Source organism: Lepidothrix coronata, unplaced genomic scaffold (assembly GCF_001604755.1).
Source record: "Lepidothrix coronata isolate B3197 unplaced genomic scaffold, Lepidothrix_coronata-1.0 Scaffold106, whole genome shotgun sequence".
In the NCBI taxonomy this organism is placed as follows: Eukaryota; Metazoa; Chordata; class Aves; order Passeriformes; family Pipridae; genus Lepidothrix; species Lepidothrix coronata.
The window spans coordinates 2,303,500-2,329,714 of record NW_016690286.1 but is presented as its reverse complement, the minus strand read 5'-3'; the positions used below and the strand labels follow the sequence as shown (position 1 = coordinate 2,329,714).

General features: G+C 37.9%; 1 protein-coding gene across 3 annotated transcripts; it reads left to right on the top strand.

The window, feature by feature from the left end:
- TRA2A (transformer 2 alpha homolog) lies at positions 1-25,383 on the top strand. Of its 3 annotated transcripts, none has more exons than XM_017823851.1 (8): positions 1-263; positions 9,145-9,278; positions 10,795-10,960; positions 14,417-14,605; positions 22,739-22,854; positions 23,349-23,456; positions 24,159-24,226; positions 24,398-25,383. In XM_017823851.1, exons 1-8 carry the CDS (start codon positions 228-230, stop codon positions 24,406-24,408), a joined length of 828 nt encoding a protein of 275 aa, XP_017679340.1. In that variant the 5' UTR covers positions 1-227; the 3' UTR covers positions 24,409-25,383. The 3 variants fall into 3 exon arrangements, with proteins under 3 accessions (XP_017679340.1, XP_017679342.1, XP_017679341.1); XM_017823853.1 differs by lacking the exon at positions 1-263 and adding an exon at positions 1,311-1,431; XM_017823852.1 differs by lacking the exon at positions 1-263 and adding an exon at positions 8,554-8,865.
- Positions 25,384-26,215: the final 832 nt, after the last annotated feature.

Here is a 26,215-nt window from a genome sequence, read left to right as displayed (position 1 = left end):
GGGGCGGGCGCGGTCCCGCCCCGCGCGCGGTGCCGGGCGCAGACGGAGCGGCCGCGGCGGCGCCATTTTGCGGCGGTGCGGGAGGCGCGGGCGGGAGGCAGCGGTGGTGCCGGTAATAGCGGCAATAGCGGTAACGGCGGCGATAATAGCGGCCGTGGGTGCTGCTGCTGCTAATCGGGACTAGCGTCCCCCGTTCGCCGCAGCCCCGTGGCCAGGACTCTGCCGACATGAGCGACGTGGAGGAGAACAACTTCGAGGGGAGGGTGAGTGGCCGCCCCTGCGCGGGCCGTGCTGAGGGGGGGGCCGGGCCCGGGGGCGGGGGGTGGGGGCGCTCGGCGTCCTCCGGCCCGGCGGGGGTGGGGACAGCGCAGCTTGGCTCTAAAATGGCTCCTTCAGGCGCCTGAGGTTCGCCTCGGCCGTGGGTGACGGCCCGCGTCCCCCTCCGCTCTCCGCGTTTCTCCGGCACACGGTGGCTTGTCCCATCGCCCCGGTGGGATGCGGGCCCCGGGCCCCGGTGCTGCGGATCGGCCCCTGCCCGCCAGTGCAGGTTGTTTCTGTGAGAACGACGCTGCTGTAGCCCCCGGGGTTTCTGCCCGCTGCTGTTTCCCTCCCGAGCCGCCCTGTTGCCCGCCGGGCCCGCGGGTCGCTGCTCTGCCCTGCCCGTCCCCGCTTCCCGGGCCGCGGCCGGGCAGCCGAGGCCTCCTCCCGCCCGAAAGAGGAGGGACCCCGCGTCCTTTTGTGCGAGGTGCGCTGCTTCCCCTGGCTGCAGGAGCGGCCTCTGGCCGGGCCCCCTCCAGCCATCGGGGGGGTCCGGCTGTCGCTATTAAATCCGTGAAACTCATCGATCGCGCAGCTGGAGGGCTTCGGACGAGCTGCTGTGGCTTTGTAACCTCGTTAGGACTGTGTCTTTTTCCTCTAATGGCTGCAGGTGTTCACGTACACGTGTGACAGGTCCCTTCTATGTTCATTGTTTTGTGGGTTTTTCTTAGGGATGATCGAGGCAAGCAGGAATTAGAAACTGCTTGAAACGGGAATAAAATGTATGCTCAAGTCCTCCATCACCATTTATTTTTTTTAAAAACTTGCAGAGATTTTTTTTGTGTTTTGATTCTTTAGAGGAACACCTGAGCATCCTTTTAGTGACTCTTTTTGATGAATCAGTGACAGTAGCTTTGCAGTTATATGTAGTTACTGTCTGGAGAAACAAGCAATGAAATTTTGGAAGAACGGTGTCATATTCCAATAATTATTTTTACACGAGTATTGTTGTCCTTTTTATGGTGTTAGTTAAAAAAAAATAAATTCCGTAGGCCGAAAGTTCTTTACCTGGCTGTGCAATGACTGCTGCTGCTTCCTCGGGGAGGTGAACAAAACCTGTTCTTGTGTTGATTGCTTGGACAAAAGGTGGCTGTGTAGCTAAGATCTATTCAGGTAAATAAACTAATCTCTGAAGGGGAAATAGCTAAGTCTCAGAAAGTTAAGTAACGAGTATACTTAGTTGGGGGGGTTGTTTGGTTTTTTTCTTTTTTTGTTTTTTATTATTACTTCAATCTCCCATTTTGCAGGCAACATTTATATTTTTAAGAATTATTTTCTTGTCTGTATTCCCACTGGGGGGTTATTGTTAGGAAATAATTATATTAGGTTAATATCCAGAACATTTATATTGGGTTCCTTGATGGATTTGTTGTTTGTATTACAAAGCTGCTATAGCATTGTGCTTTCAGTATTCACACTGCTTCCTGCCAAAGATAGAAGTAAAATAACGTTTTCAGAGTATGCAAAGTCTGAAAAGTCCTATGGAGCAGTTTCTGTGACTGCTGTTTATTAGTTGTTGGGTTTTTTTGTTTGTTTGTTTTTGTGGTGGAAAATTTATATGTTGGAAAGAGCTGCTGACTGTGTCTAGTCTTTGTTTGGAAAACTTCTCTTTTTGCTCCATAACACTGAGATTTCTCAATAAGTATGGCATGTGCCAGTGTCTTGTCTATTGGTGTTTTTTATAATTGAACATAATGGCAGGTACTTGAGTAGTTTGTAATTTGGGGGAGTTGTGCTTCTAATAAAGCACCTTTGTAAGCTTTTTTTTTCTTCAGTAATACTTTTTTGTTGTGATGCTGCTAAAATACTTGAAATAAGAAATTTCATTTCAGAGTAATGTTTTACATTTAACTTCCACTGAAAGTGCCCATAGGCATAAAATTAAGCATGTGCAACTTTGAGGCTGTAGTGTTTAGTCTGCTGTTCCCAGTTGGATAGGACTCTTATCATGCATTGAATATCCTGGTGCTTCAGTTTGCTCCATGCAGGCACGTGAACCTGAGAGTAAAGCAAAAAATTTCACTGGGAGAAAGAACTGCAGAAACCAGAAAAAACTTTGTAAAGAACCCGTTTTCCTGGAAATCGGCAAAATAAGAGTCCTGAGTACCCTCTCAGTTCTTCCACCCCCCTCACGCTTAAGTACTGACTAGTGTGATGCGCTTTTAAAAAACTAAATCCCAAAGGAGTAAGGGGGCTTTAAGTTTAGTTTATGCCCTTTATGTTTTACCTGTGTAGATGCACATTGTCCCAAAACACTTCAATGAAAGTTGAGTATGATCAGGATTTTTTTTTTAAAAGCTTATTTTATCAGCATTAAGATATTGTCCACATATGTACTTTGCCTCTAATTATTATTTTTAAATCATAATGTTAATTAATCTGACCAGGAAATTGAAAATAATTATGGAAATAACTTGTCAATGAAATTGCTTAATTTGCACTATTTAAAAACTTTCATTTCTAAAGTATTGGGTAAAATCATTGTAGAGCTTTTTTTTCCTTCTCGAGCTCACTCATCTCTTTATTAAATTCTTTTTTTAGGCAAATGTTAATCAAATATCTTCATATTAATCAACATCCACTCTGGTTTTGTGTCATTTTGTTTCAACTTCAGCAAGTTCTCTATTAAGAATGTGGCTGGTTGAACAGAAGAAATCCCCCTCCTCAAGCATGATGATTTAATGGAAAGAAATTGACAGAAGAATTAAAAATGTAGTGGATGTGCTAGAGCTAAGTTTATGGACATTAAGAATAAAAAAATATTTTAAGTAGTGCTTGTTATCCAGTGACTTGGTTTTGGAAAAGTCAGAGTATATTTTATCACCACTGAGTGCTTTTGGTGAGGAAGTTAGACAAATGACGCTTTTTTTTTTTTTCTTTTGTTGTTGTCAGGTGACAGGCAACTCTTATTTCCTTTCATATTTGTCATTATTTTAAATAGGGTGTTGTTTATTTAGTGTGTGTTCTGTGGTACAACTTAACGTGTTTCCCAGAGCAGCGAACAAGAGGGAGTCTAAACAAATCTGCACTTCAGTAGCTCCACATGAAACTTTGATTAGTTTTTTTCGAGCTTCTGATAACATTTGAATCATAAAGGTTTAGTAGTTTTGTACCAGTATTAATGTGCTGTTGGTCTAAATAGATAAAATTTTTTATCAGAACAAAGGTTGAACTCCCATTTTATAACTGTGTATTGGTTCTGTTCCTTCCTTCTAATGAGATGTCTCCTTCTGCTCTGTGCAGAATGTTACAATGAGCTAAATAGTAAAAAGTAACAAAGCACTTCAAGAAATGTATGACTTTGCATGTCAACCATCTTGTTGAAGGAAGTATGCATAATTCCTAGGTACGTGAGCAGCTTTTGGGTTAGTTTATCTGTGAAAGTGCCTTATATTTTCTTCATGAACCTTGTATGCAAAATACTTAACTACCCGTGGAATTACGTAACTGATCAACTTTGAGATAATTTCTATGCCAAAAAACCCACAAACGGTGCGGGGGTCGGGCTGGTTTAGCTATTGTATTCCACTCTCCTGAAGTGGCAGTGTGCCACCTCTGAGCAAAGGAAGGCGTATTGCTTTCCATACCTTTTGAAACACAGGCACAATGTGTGCTTATGCTCAGGGGTTCTGTGTTCACTTGGAGAGTGCTGTGATCACCCTGTGGTGTCTAATGACCAGTGTGGGAAACAAGAGTTTTTCTGAAAGTCAGAGGTTTATTTTTCTTTTAATTTTTTTGTTTGTTTGTTTTAATTGAGCTTAATAAATTCTAGGTTGTTCTGGACCATGTCAGCTGGGAAGACTGCTCTTTTTGAAAACAAATTCTTTTTACCATCTTCCGTGTGTGGTAAAGGAGTGACTACAGAAGCCTCCCTGAAGAGGTGTATTTTCAAGCCTCAGTGAGAAGATCAACTTGTAATTTCAAAAAGTTTATTACTGAAGCCTTTCCCCCCCCCCCTTTTCATAAAAAGGAACATTGAGAAATGCATAAAGTTTACTTATTTTGGTAACTTTTAAAATATACATGTCTTCAAGGTAGCAAAACTTACGAGTTGCTTTTTATACAGAAGTTTATTATGTATACTAATATAATATTTATAGACGAATAGCTACTTAAGGGATCAGTTTTTGTTTTATTATAGAGTAACAGGGCATAGTTAGCAAAAATGAAGCAAAAATGATTTAACTTCTCTGGTAAATTTTAGGGAAAGTTGGGAGATTGCTGTCAAAACTGTTTAAAATGTCATCTTATCTTTTCTCAGAAGTGAGATGTCACTAACTTGACAGTTTCATCTAGTGAACGTAGGCTGCTGCTAAATTCCTTTTTTTTTTCCTAACATTTTTCTGTCCCCTTAGAGATTGACTTCATTTGTGGGGTTTTTTTTAGTTTGGATAGGATTTTTTAGTGGGATTTTTGGAGACTCTGAACTGTCATTTTACTGGCTTAGTGGTATTGCTAGACTGCTTGTTGTCCTGTCCTTTTTTCACCCCATGTGTATTTCCTCTTAAGAGGGCCAAATGAATTTCATTTGAAATTTCTGTGTGATTTAATGATTTTTTCCTTTCCATTTCATTTCCCGTGCTTTGTTAGAGAAAGCCTAGTTTAAACGTATTTCGTTCTTTTGATTTAGCATCTTGCTCTAAATTTTGATACCTTTCAGTCATACTCTGAAATGGTAAGGTGTGAGTTGAGGTAAGGCGTGACAGAAGTTCAGGACAGAAGAGTAATGTAAAAGAATAGGTTTTGGTGTTTGGGTTTTTTTTTGTTTGCTTGGGGTTTTTCATGGGGGACAGGAGCAGGTTGTTATTTTGGTTTTTTGTTGTGGTTGCCTCCCCCACGTTCTTTATCATATCTTCTTCTCTTGGTGAGTGAAAACTGAAAGAAGACTTCTACTCTGTGTGAAAGTGTTGTAAATGCTTTTAAAATAGTAATTATATTGGAAAGTAGGAATTATTTTGAAGGATGCAAGGAAGATAAGTGATAGAACTTAGATCAGTTAAAGAGCTGTACTGGTATGGATGAAATACCTGGACATGGCTGATGACTTGCTCAGGTGGATCATCAAAAGTTGTTGATAGTTCTTCAGTGACTGGTTTTATGTGATCATAAGGTAATGGGGAGAGATCCTTACCACTTCATTTTGTGATTATTTCTGGGAAGAGAGAAGGTGGCAAGGATTAAAAATACTCTTCAATGCTCTCTTCAAATGCTTCTAAATGTTCCTCTTATCAGTAACTGAAGCTGCAGACCTTGGATTTTGTGTTTGTCTACAATAACTTCTTTGACTCCAAGTTCCAATTCTTGATGAATCATTAGTCCCGTTTCCTGGTGTGTATCTTATTCTGAAGAAGCACCCTGTTACAATTGAGTTGGGTTTTTTTCTGTAGTTATTATTTTAGTTGAGGGGTTGGTATGTTTTTTGTTTGTTTTTGTTAGGGTTTTTTTGGGTTTTGTGTGGTTGGCTTTTTGGGGGGTAGGGGGAGTGTTAGCATTTGTTTTGAAAGGGAAGTCTGATCTTACAAATATTACAAAGTTAGCTGTTGCTTCTATTCCTGCAGGCAGTCGTGACAGCAGATCTAGGTGGTTTGACATGGTGACAGTGGCCAGTCAGTCATTTGGCCCTTAAATGACTGAGGATCTTCAGAGCAGAAAGATAAGAAAGTGCTGAGGATCCAGAGTGCAGTATTTGGTTTGTGGTAATGATGGAGCTAAGATCCAAATGTATAGGTTGCTTAAGGACTAGTACAGAATTGAGAGACTTTAGTGCTTTGGATAGTAGAGGTGTCTGTTTTCTCATGTTGAAGATAACATACAGTGTTAAATATTTTTGTCATTCATATTGCAGAATGGATATAAATTGTTCATGAAGAACAGTTGGGTTGGTATAGACTAAGATACAGCTTGCTAATTGTTTCATTATAGTAGGAAGTAGAGGAAGAAAATTCTCAAATCTTCCTTTGTGACTCCTTGGAGCTCTGAATCTCTTAATCCCTGCCTGTAGTCTTTCTCATACAAATCTTATTAGGTACTTTTTCAGCATCATCCTTAAGTCCTTAAATTCTTGCAGGTTACTGTGATTCCGTTTGTCTCTCCTTTTGAAGCTTTGTAGGAGGTATAACTAGATGATCTATGTTGCATCAGAAGATGAGATGTAATTGCTTGCCAATGACAGGCACAATGTGCAACTGCTATCAGGTAGCTTCTCTTCAGCTGCAATTTCCATCTACACTTATTTGGTTGAGGAAGCTTGAAATATGTAGGAATTTAGACTTTTGCCTGTGTCGCTCCAATTTTGAGGTTGTATGTTTGTTAGTGCAGCCCCTAAGGGTCTTAAACAGTTCCAAAAGGACTTGATGTACATTAAATGATGTCATATTTGGTTTTGGCAACTTTATACAGATTTGCTGTCATAACTGATATTAAAAAAACTCTATAGGTGATAATCCTTAGGTGCTTCAGGTGAATAGTTAAGAACACTAAGCCGACTTTTACATTGTATAGTATTTTTAGCACCTCCCAACACTTCTAGGCTGTGCAGTGTCTAGGGAGTGAGGTGGGGGGTGATGGGTTGCTTTTGTCCAGGCTTTCAGAGTTCTTGTTCAAGAATTGATTTCAAATGTAAAAGATATGGACAGTGCAATATCCTCATGAAGAAGGGCCATCTGAGGAGGCTTTTTATTGAAGGGTGTTTTGTAAATATGATGTCACTTTGAATGGTTTTCTATATTGCTGGTCAGTTTTACTTGGGGGGGAAGTAGAAATAATTCCCAGAGAAATTGGCAATTGTTGCAAGGGATGAAGTATAAAGGAGAGAATTTAGGAAGCTATTAAACATTGAAGAATACAAAACCAGAGGAGAGATGATGAAAAATCATGTTACTGGTTCTAAAACAAAATTATTTTATCATGAACAGTGGCTTTCAAATGTAGAAACGCTAAATAAAATTTGGTAATATTTCAGTGAGTGTACATAATTTTTTCAGAGAAAGTAATGTAATTAGCTTCACAGATAGCCATCTTAATAAGGGTAACTATTATGCAGACCTGATTATATGGTTCACCTGTCACAGCCAAGCATTGAATTTGGCCTTCATTGTTGAAGTTTGGCAGGCCTGTCATCCCAATAGGTGACATTCTCCATGTGTCCCTTGTCCTTTTCATTGAGGTAAAAGGGAATGGTAGTGTGGCTGTAATACTTGTTACTAGGGAGTTCTCAAGTTCCGTTTCCGGTGGACTTTTTGTCTTGAAATATGAGGACAGCATCCTTTGAAAAGAATTTCAGCCCAAAGTTCTGAAGAATTTTAACTGCAAGAGAAAATGCAAATCTGGACATAGGTAGAGTAAGAAATAAATTGAGAAAAACACTGTGAGGACAGGCAGGAGGAGAAATAACGCAGGTAAACATGAAATGTAACACCTATGGGAGGGGAACTTGCTATGCAATTTTTCATTAAGCATTTTGCACACTTTTGTGAATTTACAGATTTTTATAGCATACTATTCTGTAGGGGATTTTATAGCTAAGCTCCCTAGAAATGCTGCGCACAAGAAAATATGAGGAAATCCTAACCTGCTCTTTGTTTGCTTGTTTTCCTAGTTTTTCTCTTGTGTGTCTTACCATGCAAGAAAAAAAACCAACTCCTGTCTTTACTTGTATTGGATTGCTTTAATTATACTATTCTATGTCTTAGTTTATATGGATTATATAAGGAAAACAGGATAACAATGAGGAAGAAAAAGTAGGAAGAATAATAATTTATGTTGCTTATGCCTATGTGCATGTGTTATGCAAGTAAGTATGTACATAGATAGGTTTTGACTGGAAATCTTTGGCCATTCTGTTGAACTGATAGTGTCTTAGTAATCTGTAGGAGTAAAATTTGGGATATTCAATATTGAGAATACATAGCTATTATTTTAGGGGGGGGAATCAATGATATCAATACTTCAGTATATTGTGCTAATTAGTTTTTAGTGTATCTATGTATCTTAAAAAAAAGTCTGAGGGGAGGAGGGTAGCTTTGCAAATACAGTAAAACACTGAGAACTCAGTAAGCTCATTGTTAGAACGTAGACACTTATACAGTTTTAAAGATATTAAAAAAAATTGTTTTATAAAATAGTTTCTTGCACTTTACCTGCTGGCTTTTCAATTTGATAGATAACATCTGAACTCCAGCAGAGTTTTATAATCCCCACGTGCTTAAATATACTAAATGTTCTTTTTCCATTAAGGTTAATGTTCGTGAAGAAATTGAAGAGTTTTTTCCAAGAATGTGGAAGATAAATCAAGATAAAAGAAGGCTAATGAAAAGTATTAAAGATCAGAAAATTAAAATTGAATGGGGGAAAAAATTGAACAGAAGATTGGTCAGATAGAAGCACTTGAATATTTTTTTAAGGCTATAATGAATTGTTTGAATTGGGGAAGAATACACGAAGTATGAAAAATGAAAAACTCAATGAAGAATGAAGAAAAGTAGAAAGCAAGAGTGAAGTAGAATTAAAAGAATCTGGAAGAATGAATGGGTCCTAGGTTAAGTAAATGTATGGTTTATGTTCCAGTGTCTGTATGATCAAGTTGTAGATGAATTTGCATGATTACTTAGTTAATAGAGAATTGGTGATCTGGTTCAAGCAGGGACCTATTTGAGGAAAGCATACAATATTAACAGTGGGTTAGCAAAATGAAATTTGTTTTGGAGGGTATTGCCTAACCATTTGTTTTTCAGGAGCAATCAATATAATAGAATTACTGTACTTTAAATGTTAGGAGTTAGGCATTTATGCAACCAATACCATTTTTAATACTGTCTTTTTTGTTAGGAGTCTCGCTCCCAGTCAAAATCTCCAGCTGGGAGTCCTGCTCGTGTAAAATCGGAGAGCAGGTCAGGATCTCGCAGTCCATCGAGGGCTTCCAAACATTCTGAATCACACTCGAGGTCAAGATCAAAATCAAGGTATATCCAGAAAATTATTTGTGTCGACTCAGTGTTACTGGTATTCTTTTGGTAGATTGAGATTTCTTTTCTCCTGTTGTAAAAATTATAAAGCTTCTGGGGTTATGTTAAATTTGCCCGTTTGTGCTGCTCCCAGATGGACGAAGTTGGGGAAAGATTTCATGGGTATGAATGGAGAAAGTGCTGTAAATAGAAGGACTAATGTAGAAATCACAACTAAAATTTATAGGCTTGTCTGTTCCAAAAGAGAGAGGGGATTGCATCTCAATTCTGTAAAGGTCCTGCCTCCTCCCCCCAGAGTCTTTCGTGGGGGAATTTTTGTGTGGACCTTTCTTTTAGGGGAAAAAAGAAGTTCAGTGAGAACTGTAGTAAGGTAGTCAGGGCTAGATAAAAAAGAGTAGGCTCTCTAACTGTTGGAAATATTGGAAGGCACTTGTTGGGGATGTTCTTGACACTCCTTCATTGGAGGCTTTAAAAACATAATCAAAAACTACATCTTAAATCGGTTGTGAATAGGTTCTTGATTTATGAGAGCTCTAAGATTTCAATTCATTTTTCGATGCTGCGTATCTTTCTCTGCCCTTCTCTACTCCAAGTCTGTGTGCGCAAAGGTAAAGCTTTGTAGCTCTCGGTTCTGACAGAGCTTGTGTGGAACAGAAGAGATATGTCTGTCTTTTTTTCCTCTAATATGTCATAAATATTATCTGGCTTATACTGCTGATCTTCTTTATTCCCTTGCACCATTATACGGATGAAAAGAACAGAGAGCTACCAAATCTTTCTCTCATCAACAAAGAGAGAAACCAGAAAACAGCATTTGTAGCTCTGGAGGGGGAAGAGGAATTGCGTAGTGTTATGTCATTCCTCCTCCCCAGTTTTTGGGAGAGATCAGTAACCCATCTTCTTTATACACTTCATACTAGGGCAGCTGAAAAAGAGTTGCTGTGCTCTGAATTCCCAAAGTTCAGGCTAATGTTATAGTTTCTCTTACTGCAGTGTTTAGCCAGATAACTACCTGTTTAAAACTGAGCTTATTGTTGGCAAGATATGTGCAAAGAAATGCTTGAGGAGTTAAGCAGGTGTTTAGGGTTTTTTGGTCTGGAGTAATTTTTGTCCCTAGTTGAACTTCATTCGTAGATATTGCAGCAGTATAGTGCTGCCAGATCTTTCAGTTTTTCAGTCAAAACAGTGCTTTACAATGTGGCATATCTGGCTTCTGTATCATTGTGCAAATATTAGTTACATAAGCAGCCAAGCTGGTAAAAGTTTAAACTTTGAAATGCCTGAAATATAATCCTTAGTGTATGCCAGAAGTACTTTCACAGAGTTAAAAATGGTGCTACCGAGCAGATTGTTAGAGGTCCGTGCAATCTTTAGATGTGCAAGGTAGAAGCAGCTTAATGATTTCAATTGTAGCGAACCTCTAAAAAAAAGATTTTTGTCTAGGAAATTCAAGGCTTACAGTTCAATACATTATGTGCATGTGACCTAACTAACAGCTTTCTTTTTGTTGAAGATCCAGGTCCAGAAGACATTCGCACAGACGTTACACTCGTTCCAGATCCCATTCTCATTCCCATAGGAGACGTTCTCGAAGCAGATCGTACACCCCAGAGTACCGTCGTCGAAGGAGCCGTAGTCATTCTCCTATGTCCAACAGGAGAAGGCACACTGGCAGCAGAGTATGTTCATCAAGGCTGAGTATCAAAACAATTGCTGCTTATCCAGGTTATCTGCAGGCTGAGTTTGACCTGCTGGCTTGTCACTGGAGGATACGGGAATTGGGTGGGAGTGGGGGGTATGTGTGGAGCAGTCTCTGTCCTTACAGCTGGGCACTTATTTCTTGGGTCTGTGACTGGCAGGGAAGTTGTAGAAATTCATTGAAAAACATTCCATTGCAAGTCAGTATGTGCAGATATAGTGACATCTGCTTCCATCAGCTCTAGAAGTTGAACCCTTCTGCCTTTTTTTTTTTTTTACAGTTCCTAGTAGATACACCCCTCACAAAAATGAGACCTTTTCTGTGTGAGCTTGCAACCTGACAGTATTGATAAGATTGACTAGAGAATCCAAAGAAGGAAATTCCCAAGTGTTTATTTGCTTATAACATAGAGCATATTATGTTGGAAGTTGCTTGTGATTTTTATACCTCTGATTATTTAACTTGGTATAACTTGAAGTAAAGCCCTGTGTTATTAGGCAATACATAAATTTTAATAAACTAGAAAAATATACAGTTACAAAAAGGTTCAGTAAGCTTTTCAAAATGTAAACGAGAAGTGTCTCTGTATGGGCAGGAGGAAGTATAGCTACACCAACCAAAATTTAAGATACTGATCTTATGTCATTCTGGAGAGATTTCTCCCAGTGTCCTTTGTAATCGCAGAATGGTCGGGCTTGGATAGGTCCTCTGGAAGTCATCTTGTCTGACCCATCTGCTAAAGCAGGTTCACCTAGAGCAGGTTGCACAGGATCACATTCAGGTGGATTTTCATTAGGAGACTCTGCAGCCTCTCTGGTCAGCATGATCCAGTACTCAGTCACCCTCAAAGAAGTTTTTCTTCATATTCAGATGGAACTTCCCATGTTTCAGTTTGTGCCCATTGCCCCTTGTCCTGTTGCTGGGCACCACTGAAAAGAGTCTGACCCTGTCTTTGTGACACCCTTCCTTGAGATATTTGTATCTGTTGATGAGATCCCCTCTCAGTCATCCCCAGGCTAAACAGGCCCAGCTCTCTGAGCTTTTCTTCATAAGAGGTGTTCCAGTCCCCTAATCTTCATAGCCCTCCACTCCAGCAGTTTCTTGTCTAATCCATAGTTTCTGGTTTCCCGTTCAGGCTGATCTAAATGAGTGCTGTTGAATACAGCTCAGTGTTTTCCTTGCTGAGGGCAGTGGTACTTTTCTCATCCTTTTAGTTTTAATCTGGTTTAGTCTTCAATTTCTTTATTAATTTTGTCAAAAAGCATATCGTTTTTTGGAGGCTTACCCACGTGAAGCGTATCACCAGGAGCAGGTGATACCAATGTGAGGGAGCAGGCAAAAGCATGTGGAAAAGGGCAAGACTCCAGTAGTGTTAACATATAGTGGTTTAAGCTGTTGTAGAGCAACATTCGTAGTTAAGCTTTTTGTGGATTGTTGCTGGCCTCTAATCACAATGTAGTAAATATTAATCTAATGTCTTCAAAAATTGGCAGAAATAACTGAACTTCAAATGGGTTAGCAGTTCTTCTGGTGAAAGGTGGAAGAATCTGCTTTACTACTTCGGGAAATACTAGGATGTTTTGCTCTGTGAAGAAGTCTTTCTGCCTTGGAAATGACTTTGTGAAACACCAAAATTGTTCTCACAGTGAATTTCACATTAATTCTAAGGATTCTGAGAATTCTAAGGGCTAGTTCTAGTAGTGTCAAAATGAAACTCAAGTCAGTCAGATTTGGAATCCCCTAAATAGCAAGGTCCTAAAGATGCCAGGAAAATTGATAGTAATTTTCTTCTGATCTTGTAAAGAGAGCTTGCATACTGTGTTGATGGGAGGCAGTACAAAAACCTAATATAAAAGCTACCTTTTAGTCCTTCACAGTCAGTTTAGTCCTTCCAGTGGTAATGTAGCCATCAATTGTAGCTTAGGGTGTGCAGGCTGATCTTAGTACTTCTCTTGTCTCAGAAAAGGTAATAGGGTTTTTAAGTGTAAGGGGGTTGCTAAAAAAAGGACAAAAGGTATGGACTGTGTGGAGAGACTTCTCCAAACAGTGATTTAAAAGACAGATTTCATTAGACTCCCAAGAGTTCAGTAAAAAAATCGGTATAGCTTCCAATGCCATTGAATTATCAGATATGTTTTTACTCCATGTTTCAGTCCATCTAAACCTGTATAATTAAAACTTTCAAATTACAAACTGCCAGGTTTTGGTGTTGCTCTTCAGCTATAATAAGGAATTGCAGAGGATTCGTGCCTTAAAATAAAAGTTTGAACTTTGACAAATGGAAAGAAAGGAACATCAAATATATGAGTAGTTTGGGCATCTTATTTTCACAATAGACTCCTGAACAAAAGCACTGAAAAGAACATGACAGAAGATCTAAGCCTGTTCACTCTTTGAATCAGGCTGAAAGGCAAACTCTGGGGCATAAATTACTGTGCATTGATGGGTTTGAAAATTTGAAACTGAAATACAAATTTCAGGTGTGTCAACTTGCAGTTATTATTTTGGCAGAAACATTAAATCCCTGTGCTTGTTGCTGCTGTTTTAAATTGCTGCATCTAGTATAACAGGTGTCAGAAGCTTAAGTGAAAAAAGTGCTTAATTTTGATTAAAGTAATCTTATGGTGGAATTGGCATTAGATGAACTCTGTGACATGTAGAGAAACTTTGACTTCTCCATATAGAGAAATATAAAGGAGAAATTTTACCTTGTACAATTACATATTTGACTTTGTTTAGTTGAAGTGGAATAAATAAATAAAAAAGGATGCATTCTTTTGGATTACAGTTTCACAGAACTGGCCTTCAACACTTGTTTTTCTCTAGATGAAAGAACCAGGTGACTTTCATCCCGTTTACAAGTGGGAAAATAAACTTTCAAATGTAAATATTGACTTTCAGTATAGTTGGATGGGAAATGTTGAGGGGGAAGAAGTTTTGGTAGAAGCTAAATTATAATTCAGTTGTCTGTTCTCAGGAGCTCAAGTGCATTTAGTGTGTGCAGCTGGAGGCAGTGTGCACTCTTTAGTACCAGTGGTGACCATGCAGAAAGGCCGAAGGTGGGAGTTCAGGCTGGCAGAGCTGTTCTTAGCACAGATTTGTATGTTGTATCTGCAGCCTGTTGGCAATTTGAGTATGAATACTAATAAAATGGATTCTTATTACTCTATAGCTTCTCTGTAATCAGAATGCTTAATTTTTATGAACTGAGATTTTTCACCAACAGGAGTAGTTTGTCTGGGTCTTTTTTCTGAAATAAAAACCGCTGAAAGTGGTTGCCTTTTTGAAAATATCCTGCAATGAAGTGTTAAGCTTTATAATACTGTATGTTTAGTTTTCTTCAGATTAATTTTTTTATAATTGCTAAATTTTTATATGAGAATATATAACTTTTTTTAATATAAATTTAATTGGAGTTGAACATTTGTCTTACCAGGCTAATCCAGATCCCAATACCTGTCTTGGAGTGTTTGGTCTCAGTTTGTATACCACTGAGAGAGATTTGCGTGAAGTCTTCTCCCGCTATGGACCTTTGACTGGTGTCAATGTGGTTTATGATCAACGGACTGGGCGATCAAGAGGATTTGCTTTTGTTTATTTTGAGAGAATTGACGATTCTAAAGAGGTACATTCATGCTTCATTACTTTTTACTTTATGCATTGTCATCATGAATTCTCCATTAAAAAAAAGAAACATGTTTTTGAGTGTGTGTTCATTAGCAGGTTCTCGTAGTGAGATTAATTGAAAATACTTTGTTCAAGCAATATGGCACCTATAAACAGATCAGGCATTTTAGTTCAGTGTTCTGATGTTTGGGCAAATTTTAAGTAGGAGCTGGTTGTATTGAATCACCAGTGAGCATTGGACTTTGATTTTAGTCTGCTACTTTAAAATGAAGATAAATCTTTGTGAAGCTTCTATATCTGTAGTATTTTTGAAACGTTTTAGAAGTTAACTTTCGAAAGTAGTTTTCTGTATCAAAATTCTGGAGATTCTCTTTGCATTTTCTTCTCTAAAAGCATGTTATGCATTTGAAAAATAATGGGGTTTGTCTTGAAATGTGCCTTGGTCAATGGCTTTGCTGGTTATACAGATGGCTATTTACAACTAGACTGAGTTGTTAGTATTATTGATTTGTAAGGAAAGAATCAAAGAATATGAACAGCACCCTATATATTATGACTCACCACAATAAGCAGTACTTTTTTTATCCCTGTGATGATACTGTGAACCTTAATACATTTACTGAAAGTTGGAGATGAAATTGCTATTAAAAGTAAAGACATACCCTAAAAAACGGTCTTTAATCCTGCATTGGGGGATTATCTTTTTCTTTCAAGCAAACTTAGTCATAGACTTCATCTTGTTTATGGATTAATAGGCTTGGGCGGATGTTTCAGATTTGCTGTTTGATTCTGTTTATATTTGATAAGTTTCTTCATCAGGAGATATTAAACAATAAATAGGAGTCCTCTCATAAATCACTTAGCATCACAGGGAGGGAGGGAGCATGACAGCTGTGGATCCTTCTAGCAGGAACTGAAAAATGAGAACATCGCTGCTAGTTGATGATATTTGAATGAAAAAAACCTGTTTTGTGAATTACTTGGTTGATGTATACTCAGTTCTCGCCTTTGATTTCTGGTATGATCCAACTGAGAATCAGTTTATAGGAAGAGTAGGTGTAGATGTGTGTATGTGTGGTTGTTGCAGGATATAGGGGTGAGTAAAACAACATAAAACTTTAATGTCCCTTCTGTATTTTCCCACTTTCACTTGGAAGGTTGAGAGAGAGGTTAATAGGGTTGGATAGCTGTATATCTCCATCTGTCTTTAATGGCCTACTCGCTTCTTTTAGCCTGGTATTTCTTTGCACTGTGAGTTTGGTGGGGTTTTGTAGACTATTTAAAGTCCAAAATACTTGCAGAGTGTTTCTTGTCATATTCGTCTGCCAGTCTTGTCTGTTGTACGTTCATATGTCTTTAGAAGGAGGTTTTTTTCCTGGTTGCCATGGACAGTGGTCATGCATGACACCATGCATTTCTTAAAATGTTCCGTGTAAATAGCATGAAGTAATTTGTTCAGTATAAAGCTGTTTTGGCAGATGCTACAAAACTGGAATGCAAAGAAAAAAAAATGGGATGTTATTTGCATTCAAAAGTACAGAAAAAGATTAGCACCTTAAGCAGGAACTGAAATAGTTTGGAATGTAATTAGACAAAATTTTTCTCCCCAATGGGCTAGTGCATGAAGAAATGGAAAGGATGCAAACTCTCCCAACATCTGGAACTCAGATAACTGAAATACTTTGCCAAAAAGGACAGCAGAAAAACTTGTTTATTTGACTTATTTCACGGGCCTTGAGGACAGATAAGTGACAGCTGGTGTAGAAAAAGGGCAGATATATAGATGTAAGGTAGGTGTGAAACTGTGACAGGCCCTGTATTAGAACCCTGAAGAACGTGAAGCAATTCTCTATGTGGAAGATACTTCAAGTCTGAAAAGCTGAAAGTATACTTAAAAGCAATGACACTTGAATTACTTTTGTTCTGAGTAAATAACTTTTTCTTAAAAATAATAATTAAAAAAATCTAACCAACCAAAAACGATAACAAAAACCAAACCAAATTCCCCAACACCCCAAATATCCTAATAAGGAGATGAGATGTCAAACTAAATTCCAGCCCTTTTAAAGGTAGGTGGATTTATGAGAGTGGAACTTTACAGAAAAATTAGGATTTTTCATAATCTTCACTGTTGTCCTTTAGGAGAGGTAGCACAGGGAAGCCTCTCAGCAGACATGCTCTGAAGCACTGGCAATACTAAAATTTGGCACCAAATTAATTGTCAGTAGTTACGTTTAAACTTTTATAATTTGTTTTAAGATAGGTCAGTGTCAGTTATGCATGGATTGTGTTGCAGCTGAAATCCCTCAAGATCTTTGTCATCCCTGGTTACTTTTACAAACTGGATCAGTTACTGAACTGGTTAAAATGTTGCTGTGGATCAAGATTCTGAAACCAAGTGGTACAGTTTGTAGTTCCATATGGTGGTAAAAACTTTTTGAGTTGTCAGCTAGCTTGATATTTCACAGTGTCCTAAGAACACCAAAGGGGGGCAGTTTTAAAATTTATTTTTACTGTAACTGGTTTAAAATTTCAGAACTTCAGATTATGACACTGTAGCAGCCTTGTTAGTGATTTATGATCACCTTGATTATAAAGAGGAGCAGAGGCTCAGCTTTAGATAAGTACTAGATAAAGCAGCTGTCAGAGCATCACAGTAGCCTCAGTCATTCCACTTCAACACAACAGGGGGTTTCAATGCAGTTTTCAATGCGTGTGCCCAATCCAGGAGATTTCTTGTGGAATCTCTTCTCTTCTGTTTGAAGCTCTGCTGAGGCTGAGACGAAACTTTGTGATCAGACAGAAGGTTCGTTTTCCATCGAACGTCTCTTATTGCAATGGTCTGGTGTTTGCAAGATAGCACGTGACCGGATTGTTAGGTTCTGAAGGCGCTTGCAGATGCTGCCCTTAGTTCAAAGTGTGATGGCAAACAAGAAATGTTGAGGGCTGATAGATGTCTAGAAAACATCTAATGGATGTCTAGTGGTTGTGTAGAAAACCTGAGTTTTTGCTGTGCCAATGTTCTTGTCTGTGAGCTTGTTCAAAGCCTATTTGAAAAGCTTATGATGCTATCTAGGTTTCTTTCAGAAAACATATTCTCTGTTATGGCTGTAGTGGGTTTCATTTTTTTATGAGGTTATGTTTTACTTTTTCTAAAAAAAATATGTAAGTAATATTTGGTATGCTTTTTTTTTGCCTTGGGTATTGCAGTGTCTTATATTGGCCACTCTTCTACCAAGTCTTCAGAACTGTGTGTGCAAAATTGGGCAAAGGAGAAGATGTGTAAATGTTTGCTGAAGACTTGCTTCTCAAAATCTTTCTTACATAGTTCTCAATATTGGCAGTGCTGGCATGGAGCCGGTGTGGTAATGTTGGTTTGCAGTATTTTCACTATATTATAGAGGATATTCACCTGCCCATCACATTAGGATTTTCTTCCTGTGTTAGAGGATCACAAATTTCTGTGTATAGGATGAGAAAAAAATAAAAGTTATGGGGGGGAATTGGTTGTGTCAGGGTTAACAATAAGTTGAGAAGATCACGAGTGAAAAGTGAAAAGTGTTGGCTGTTCTAGGACATGATTCTTACTACAGTTACCAGAGATTCCATATGCTGGTAACCAGCTCTTCACTAACTCAGAATAAGAAGTGTTAGTTGTTTAAACTGAGGCTACTGTGAATGTACTGTCTGTAGGAGGAACTCATCTGAGAAGCATCAGCTACAGCAGCTGTTCTGATTTCTGGTACTGGTTCCTTGGTGTTGACCATCTTTCAGAACTGCTTTCTCAAATAGTGTTCATTAGCAATCAAGACAAACTATTGACATAATTCAGTTGCCAAAGACCAGAATAATAACAGGGTTTATCACTTTGATTTGCAAAACATTTAATCTGTGGTGGAAGCAGACCAGCTTAAAACCATCACTGTTGAGCAAAACTCCCACAGTTTGTTGAAGAAATGCTGTCAGTGTTGTTTGTGGTATCAAAAAGGAGCCTTGATATACCAGAAAAGAACACAAGAAGGTCTCAAATGTTTAGAATTAAAATGTTACAGAGTTCTGGATCTCAGACTTCAGAATGTAAATGGACTGTTGTTCAGAGTTGAAATGGACACTCGAATTCAACTCGGCAGGCTGCAGCAAGTGTAAAAAGCTGTGTTTCCTTATTTTTTTTTCATCCCATCAGATTTTTTTTTTCCCCACAGAATTTCCTTTCAGTTGTCCTTGTTAAATCCAGACCTGAACCAGTGTTCAGAATCCGGTGTGGGGGGGGAGAAAACCTAGTCTGTTGAGTCTTTCATCCCTTTCTGTACCTGTGATATAGAGAAGATGATGTTTTTATCAATGGTATTAAACACAGTACAGAAAGGACTTCCAGTAAAAAAAAAACAAACAGGAAACCCCCAAAACCACAGCAAACAGAAAAAAAACAAACAAAAAAACCAAACAAAACCCAAAACAAACAAAAAAAAACAACAACAAAAAAAAGACAGTATCTAATATAGTTATTTTTAAATTGTGGAAATATTTTCAAAATAAGTCACAACATGAATTGCTTGTTTGACTGTTGAAGTGTATTCAGTCCGAACTTTGTAGTGATGTCAAGTTATTGAAGTAATTAAAGCAGTTAAACGTAGTTAAAATGAAAATTCTATGATCTTTTGTACATTACAAATGTTATTTTGAACTCCCCTAGTGTAGTGTAAAGTGACTGTGATAACAGCTCTGCCAAGTCAGATTCTCTCCTTCCCTTCTCCCTTTTTTCTCCCCACGCCCTTCCCCCCAGTGACCACGGTACGGGTTGCAGAAATTTCCCCATGTTTCATGTCCAAGCTGCTCTTTTTGGCATTATCCAGATTGAAAGATTATATATTGGTTTTGGTGGATTGTTGATTGTTTAACTAATACTAAAGTGTTTCCAAACTTGTTTTACTCTACCTCAATGCTAATGCATTTAGAAAACATCACATACTGTAATAAATATCAAATGAAATTGAAGTCTTTGTTAAATTTAATGCTTTCTTTCTGACTTTTGAGCCGCAGGAGACCATGATGCTGTAGTTTGGGAACTGCTTATTTTTTCAAACTAACACCGTACAGATAATAAGTTTTGTTATTATGGATAGTCTTCTGAAAGTTTAAAACTGCAAATCTTAAAAAATGCAATCTAAGATTGAATTATTACCTGTGACATTCCCAATCCTAATACTGTTTTCTGACTACAAACATACAGATGTGTATTCTGGCCTACAAAATGAATTTTTTCCATAAAATTTGCTACCAGAATTTATAGTGCATGTTTATAGGAATGCTTTTGCAAAAGCCACGCGAGTATTTTTAACAACATTCAGATATTTGGAAAAGAATCCAGATTCTAATAAAAATGGATTGTTGACAGTTAAAGACTCCTAAGAGGGTACTGTGTGTCTTAAACCCCAATATAATTTGATTTTTCTTTTTAAAACGTTTCAGTTGATGGTCTTAAATAGTATTTGAGAATGTCTTCTGCGTTGTTAGGGAGAATGTGTGCAATTTTTTCCCTTTAACACTTACATGTTCTCAACACAGCAGTCATGCATACCTACAAACAGCAAGAAAAGCAAACTGAAATTTCTTTTGAATAGACATGAAATAAAACTGTAAAATCCAAAATTTTAATGTAAACTCTATTAACTTACAATAAAGCGCAGAAATGCAGTAATTAAAATCATCAATATGTTTTTACAGCCTTCTCACAGAATAAATACTGTTGTATCACTTACCTGAACCCAGCTATTCTAATAGGGCTTTTGGTCATATTGCAGCAGTCCTTACCTAATAATGTCATCTTAAGTACTTTGTGTCAAATACCTGAGATGTGCACATTAAGAGTGGTACAGAGAATTTGGCAGCATCTTTGGAAGGAATTTCCATATGCTAATCACTGAGTGTGATTGATCCATACTATTAATTATTGTTGGATTTATAATGGTTTATCGTAGGTTTGGGCTTTTCTGCATTTGGGGAATGCAGTCACAACTGTAAAAGGCTTTGTTATGTTTGTATATCTATTAAAGATTTTGTTTATTTTAATATTTTTAATCAGCAGTTATTCTTGACAGCTGCTGAAGCCTAAGAAAAATAAAGTTTTAATATTGGGTAGGGCATTAGACATTATGACTAAGGTGTTGGGAGTTCCATGCAGACTGGTAACTATGAACTAATCTTCATCCATTGAAATGTAACACCTTACTTGGTATTTCTAAAACAAACTATCAGCTCTCAAAATGAACTCTTTGTCTTTCTTGTTGGTATGTTGCTCTTCTCTGTACTGCTTCCTCTGTCGAAGAACTCATCCTCTTGAAGAGGTGCTTGCTGGTTTAACTAAATAAGACATATGCCAGATGTTCTGTATTGAGGTGGCTTCTTGTTAGCTAAGCTTATTATTTTGCAAGTTGTTATTGGACTTAAAAATTCCATGAAGCAGAAAATTTCTTAACAGGTTAGCTTGTGTACTGCTGCATTTCCAGAAGGATGCTTTTCATCATGAAGTTAATTTTTCAGCCAGGTATTTGCAGCCTTCGTTTTTGATTTGTGCACAGACTTTCTTAGGATGTGTGAACAGATTTATTTTAATTTAATTCATCCTTGTGGAACGGGACTTTAAAAAAAAATTATGTCAAGACTAGAAAAGTAAAAGGTGAGGAGCATGTTTTAGTCACAAAACATACCTGAGTGTATGTTAAAAGATTTGAAATTCCAGTAGGCTAAATGTAGTTGCAGTATTGTATGGAACAGAACTCACTAGGTGGCGATATAGCATAGATACAAACAGTATTATTAAAATACAAACTCGGTGTAGTTAAATAGATTAGTGGTCCTTCAGTCACTTCCAATTTGAGTACATCAGTTAAATCCTGAAGGTGTCAGATTTTTGTATCTCCTCCATAACTTGTATATAAATTCAGTAAGGTTCTTGTTAGAGTTGCAAATAAGTAAATTTCTGAGTAGTAGTTCCATTAAAAAAAAAAAAAAAGAAAAAAGCTCTGCTTAGAGGTACCTTCATGTTTTGTGGCTGGGTGTTGGTTTTCTGCAGATAAAAAACAGCAAAGTGGTCATGTTCTTTAACTCAAAATTGTAATAGTGTCTCTTTTGCACACACGAGAAATTAAAATAATATGTATTGGACTAATTGCTATGCTTAGCATCGAGAAGTAAAGGGTGTGTACTAGTATTTCAGAGATCCTGGAGCAGCTAATAAAAGCTATAAAAATTTGAAAAGCAAATTTTTAAAAATCCTTTTAAGTCCAGCGTCAACAGTTAAATTTACTGGTGTGGGGTTTTTGGGGTTTGGTGCTTTAAGTTACTGTTGCATGAATATAATTCTCAAAAGTCAGCTCTGCTCCTTTGAAAAACTTATTTTCATGATTTTGAGTTTGTGAAAGGCCATTGTATTGACTCTCAAAGAGTGGAGAATCGGGCTAGAACACCCAGGGAGTGTGTGCAGGGGCTGCAGGCGGGTCTGAAGGCACAGGCTTCTCGAGCGCAGACCCTTCTGTGTATCGCTTTAGCGAGCTGCTATTGTGAGAGGGAGTGGGGAGGAAGGTTGTAATTAGGTATCCATGTAGGCTGAACCCGCCATTTTACTAAGCTCTGCTGAAGTAGGTCCTTGTAAGGGAGATGGCAGGAGGCTGGGAGAGCATGAAATGGCAGCCGACTAGCAGTAATCCGGCCATATGCACCCTACAGGAAGCCACTGTTTCACACGCCTTTTGAATCTGCCCGTCCCCTCTGGGTTAGAGGCAGCGGTAGGAAAGGTGCAGTTTTTAGAAAAAAGCTGTTTTGACTTTCAATTTAACTTCTTGATGGATAGAAGACAAAGTCTAGGGAAAGTGACTGTTAGTAGTTAGCATTGTGCTCTCTTAAGAAGGGATTGAGTGTCACGTTAGTCCGGCACCCGTCCTGTAACACCACCGGCAAACAGGCCAGGGGACAAGAGATAAGCCATCCGCCACAGTGGGGCACTAGTAACCAGTTTAAACAAAACAAGTTCAGGGCTTGCTTTTCTGATAGAAAATAATGTGTTTGTACATAGCCTTCCATATTTACCAGTAGGTTGCGGATTTCACGTCCCTGTTCCTTGTCTCTCCTGTAGGCGATGGAGCATGCAAATGGAATGGAGCTGGATGGCAGGAGGATTCGGGTGGATTACTCGATCACCAAGAGAGCACATACACCCACCCCAGGCATCTACATGGGCAGGCCAACACAGTAAGTTTGATGGATTCAAACTTAATACTGGAATCTGGTTGAGGAAATAGAGCTACGGATACTTTTTAAAAAAAATTTAGAGTTATGCCAGTTTGATTTTATCACAAAGTTACTAATATGAAGAATGTGTTACTGTGATTCACATACACTGTTAAATCCTACTGTGGTTTATTGTATCTTTTAAAAATATCTCCTTCAGGTCTTTTTATAAAAATAATATGCAGCATAATCAGTTAATGCACTCAGCCTGCTGAAATACTAAGTTACCATTTGCCTTTGATTTTGATGGGAATTAGACTTAAATCCCTCATGATTTTTTTGGGTTTTTTTTAAAGGTGTTTTTATTTAAATATTTAATTTGTATATTGTTTCATGGTGCATAGTATTAAGTGTCAGATTTACTACGAGATGACTTTAAAAAAGCTTTTAAATAATTTAAATCAAGATGAAGAGTAGATATCTAAAGAGGGTTTTTTTGCCTTTTCCCCTAATAGCAGTGGAGGAGGTGGTGGCGGTGGAGCTGGTCGTCGCCGGGACTCATATTATGATAGGGGCTATGACAGAGGATATGACAGATATGAAGAATATGACTACAGATACAGGTACTTAATCTTTATTTTATTTCTGTAGGAACAGAGGATTTGTTGGGAAAACTGAAAAGTTCGATGACAAAAAAATGTAGCGATATTCTGCATACATACCTGTTATGTGTTAGAGCCTCATTCCTTTGAGTTTTGTGGGATTAAAGCAGTCATCATCTTCAGTCTTTATGTAATTTGGTTATTCAGTTGGGCAGGGGGGCTAATTTTGCTACCTGAAGGAGGTTGAGCATGTACTCCATGAATCAAGCGGACAGATAGAAAGGGAACTCATTTTTCCATGCTGTATATAGAACCAGGAACAGCTGATACACACTGCTGTTTAAAAAGGGATTATTTGTAGATGGAATTTTTAATGCTTGACATTTCATAACCATCTTGCTGTTTTGAAAGTTATCTGGTTTCAGGGAATGTTGTTCAACAAGAATTGTAGGCATCTGGAAAAGCACTTCATGTGTTTGCAAGGCTAGTGAGAGTTTATTAAATTCTTTGTCTGGGAATATCTTACAGTTTTAAACACTTCAAATAGAGAAATATAAAAGCATTTGTTAAATAACTGTAAGCCACAGCCAAATAAAGCAGAAATAATTCACACAAGCCAAGTCTTTCAGTGCTGAGGAAATGGTTCTGTTCTGTAGAAGCAACGTGAATAAGGCTTCTTTCATAATGGATGTTGTTTGGTTTCTTTTTTAATTTCCTTTAAAGGAGACGATCACCATCGCCTTACTATAGTCGATACCGATCACGATCAAGATCCCGTTCCTATAGTCCAAGTAAGTAAATGCAAGTAAATAAATAGATTCTGGCTGTCATAAACATTGTTATATCAGTTGATCAATGGAAATTCTGAATATGAAAGCTAAAAAGCTGGGCACAGTAAACCTGGGATGATGTGTGTACAGTTAAGTTTATAGTAATTGTGTCATCTTTTGTTTTTTTTCCAGGGCGCTACTGAAGGTCAGAAGAGTTCCAGTTGAGGACTTGATTTTTAAATACAAAGTTCAGATCTCTAGCTTCCCTACTGCTTTCCCTTCTATCCTCCCTTTCTTGTCCTCTTTCCAGCTCTTTCACAAGTCTTTGGTTCATTTAGAATATACATGTTTTCAGTTGAAGTATTCCTATTTTTCATCCCTCCTTATTGTAATACTCTTAAATATTGTAATTGTTGTAGTTTTTGTGTAGTAAAACATCTTGAGCAAAATGAAATAAAGAACCCAAAGTGCTGATACATTTTGGAAGTCATTCCTATTTGGTTTTTAAAACAGTTGCACTCCTGACTAATCAGAAGAGAGCATTGATATTTTTAAAGCGTGCATGTCATGTATTATACACACTCAGATACTTTAACATAAATCTGCATTTCCAAGTAACTTGTTAATCTTTCTGTTAAAATGTTTACCTATTACTTTGATAAACAAGTAATGACTTTGAGCCTTTTCTGTAATGAGAAATTTGCTTAGATAGTCATGAACCAGAGGAATTTTTTTTTTATTATTATTATTTTTTTTGGTCAAGTAGTTGCTTTGAGAGTAGACTATTTGAGCTAGAGAAAAATTTGGTACTTGACTGGCTGGGAGAATAGATCCTTGTACACTCAAAAATTAAGGCTGTGTTTTATAGAAAAAAGTTTCTGGATTGCTACACAGTGGATTACAAATGAAGTTAAAACTGTTGAAATCCTGGGGTTTTCATTGTACTTGGTTGGATATTTCCCCTTAATTGGTGCAGGAGAAAAAATATTTATTGAACATAGCAATTAGTTGTATAATTTGCTGTTCATTAAAAAAAATTACTGACTTTTTGGTATTGCAATAATGATTGAAAAAGTTTTGTTTCAAGTCCTTTTTGGAATTTTGAAAGTACGGATGGAAAAACCTACAACTACATGTAAACCTTTTTTCTTCCTCAGTAAAAGTTAAGTCCACTGATACATGGTTTCTTGTCTTTTGTTCTGCATTTTGTCACCTTGGAATATAGGTTAAACAAGACTTAATACTGCTGTATGGGTAATAAAGTCAGCACTAATCTGTCATCTCGGGAGCCCTGTCTTCCCTTAGAATCAGTATGCGGTTATATGGCATGGCTAAGCAGAGTGGGTTGTCCAGCTTTCTCTTGTGCCATCCTTGACGCTTGCTGGAGTTGTGCTGAGGTGATTGAAGGAGAGCAACACCACTAACTTTGTTTAGATTTCTGTCACGTCACTGGTTGAATGTCTGTTGGCACAGCAAAAGGAATAAGACCACAAAGCCCTAACAGCAAAATATCATCCTGATTGTCAGGGAATGCCCCGGAAGAATTGGTCATGATTTTAAGAGAGTAAGTGTTTGAAATGTAGTTGTGTTAATTATTTGAGTGTCAATGCCAGGAACTATTAACAGGTAATTAAAAGAAACACACTAGCACACATCCAGCTATTTTAAAAGCTTGATAGAATATGCCAGGAGAAATTGGTGACAAAACAAGTTCTAACTTAATTATCAGAAACACTGTAGTTAAGTCTTCCAACTCTAATGATTTTACTGGTATTTATTGGTGATCCAGGCAAATTAGCAAATGTTAGAATTGTTCTCTGTAAACCAAAGTGCCAATATCTCAAGATAGAGAACTGTAGGTTTATTTCATTTTGGTTTTGTTCTTTCAAAACATGGTTAGCCAGTGTGACACCCATTCACAAGAAGAGCTAGAAGGAGGATTCAGGGAACTACAGGCCTGTCGGGCTGACCTTGGTGCCCAGGACAGTTATGGAACAGATCACCTTGAGT

Excerpts from the sequence above, each read along its gene's own strand:
- TRA2A (XM_017823851.1), top strand. The coding sequence starts at position 228 with ATGAGCGACGTGGAGGAGAACAACTTCGAGGGGAGG. Across the intron at positions 9,279-10,794 it reads AGGTCAAGATCAAAATCAAG|ATCCAGGTCCAGAAGACATT; the intron begins GTATATCCAGAA and ends TTTTTGTTGAAG. Across the intron at positions 10,961-14,416 it reads GAAGGCACACTGGCAGCAGA|GCTAATCCAGATCCCAATAC; the intron begins GTATGTTCATCA and ends TTGTCTTACCAG.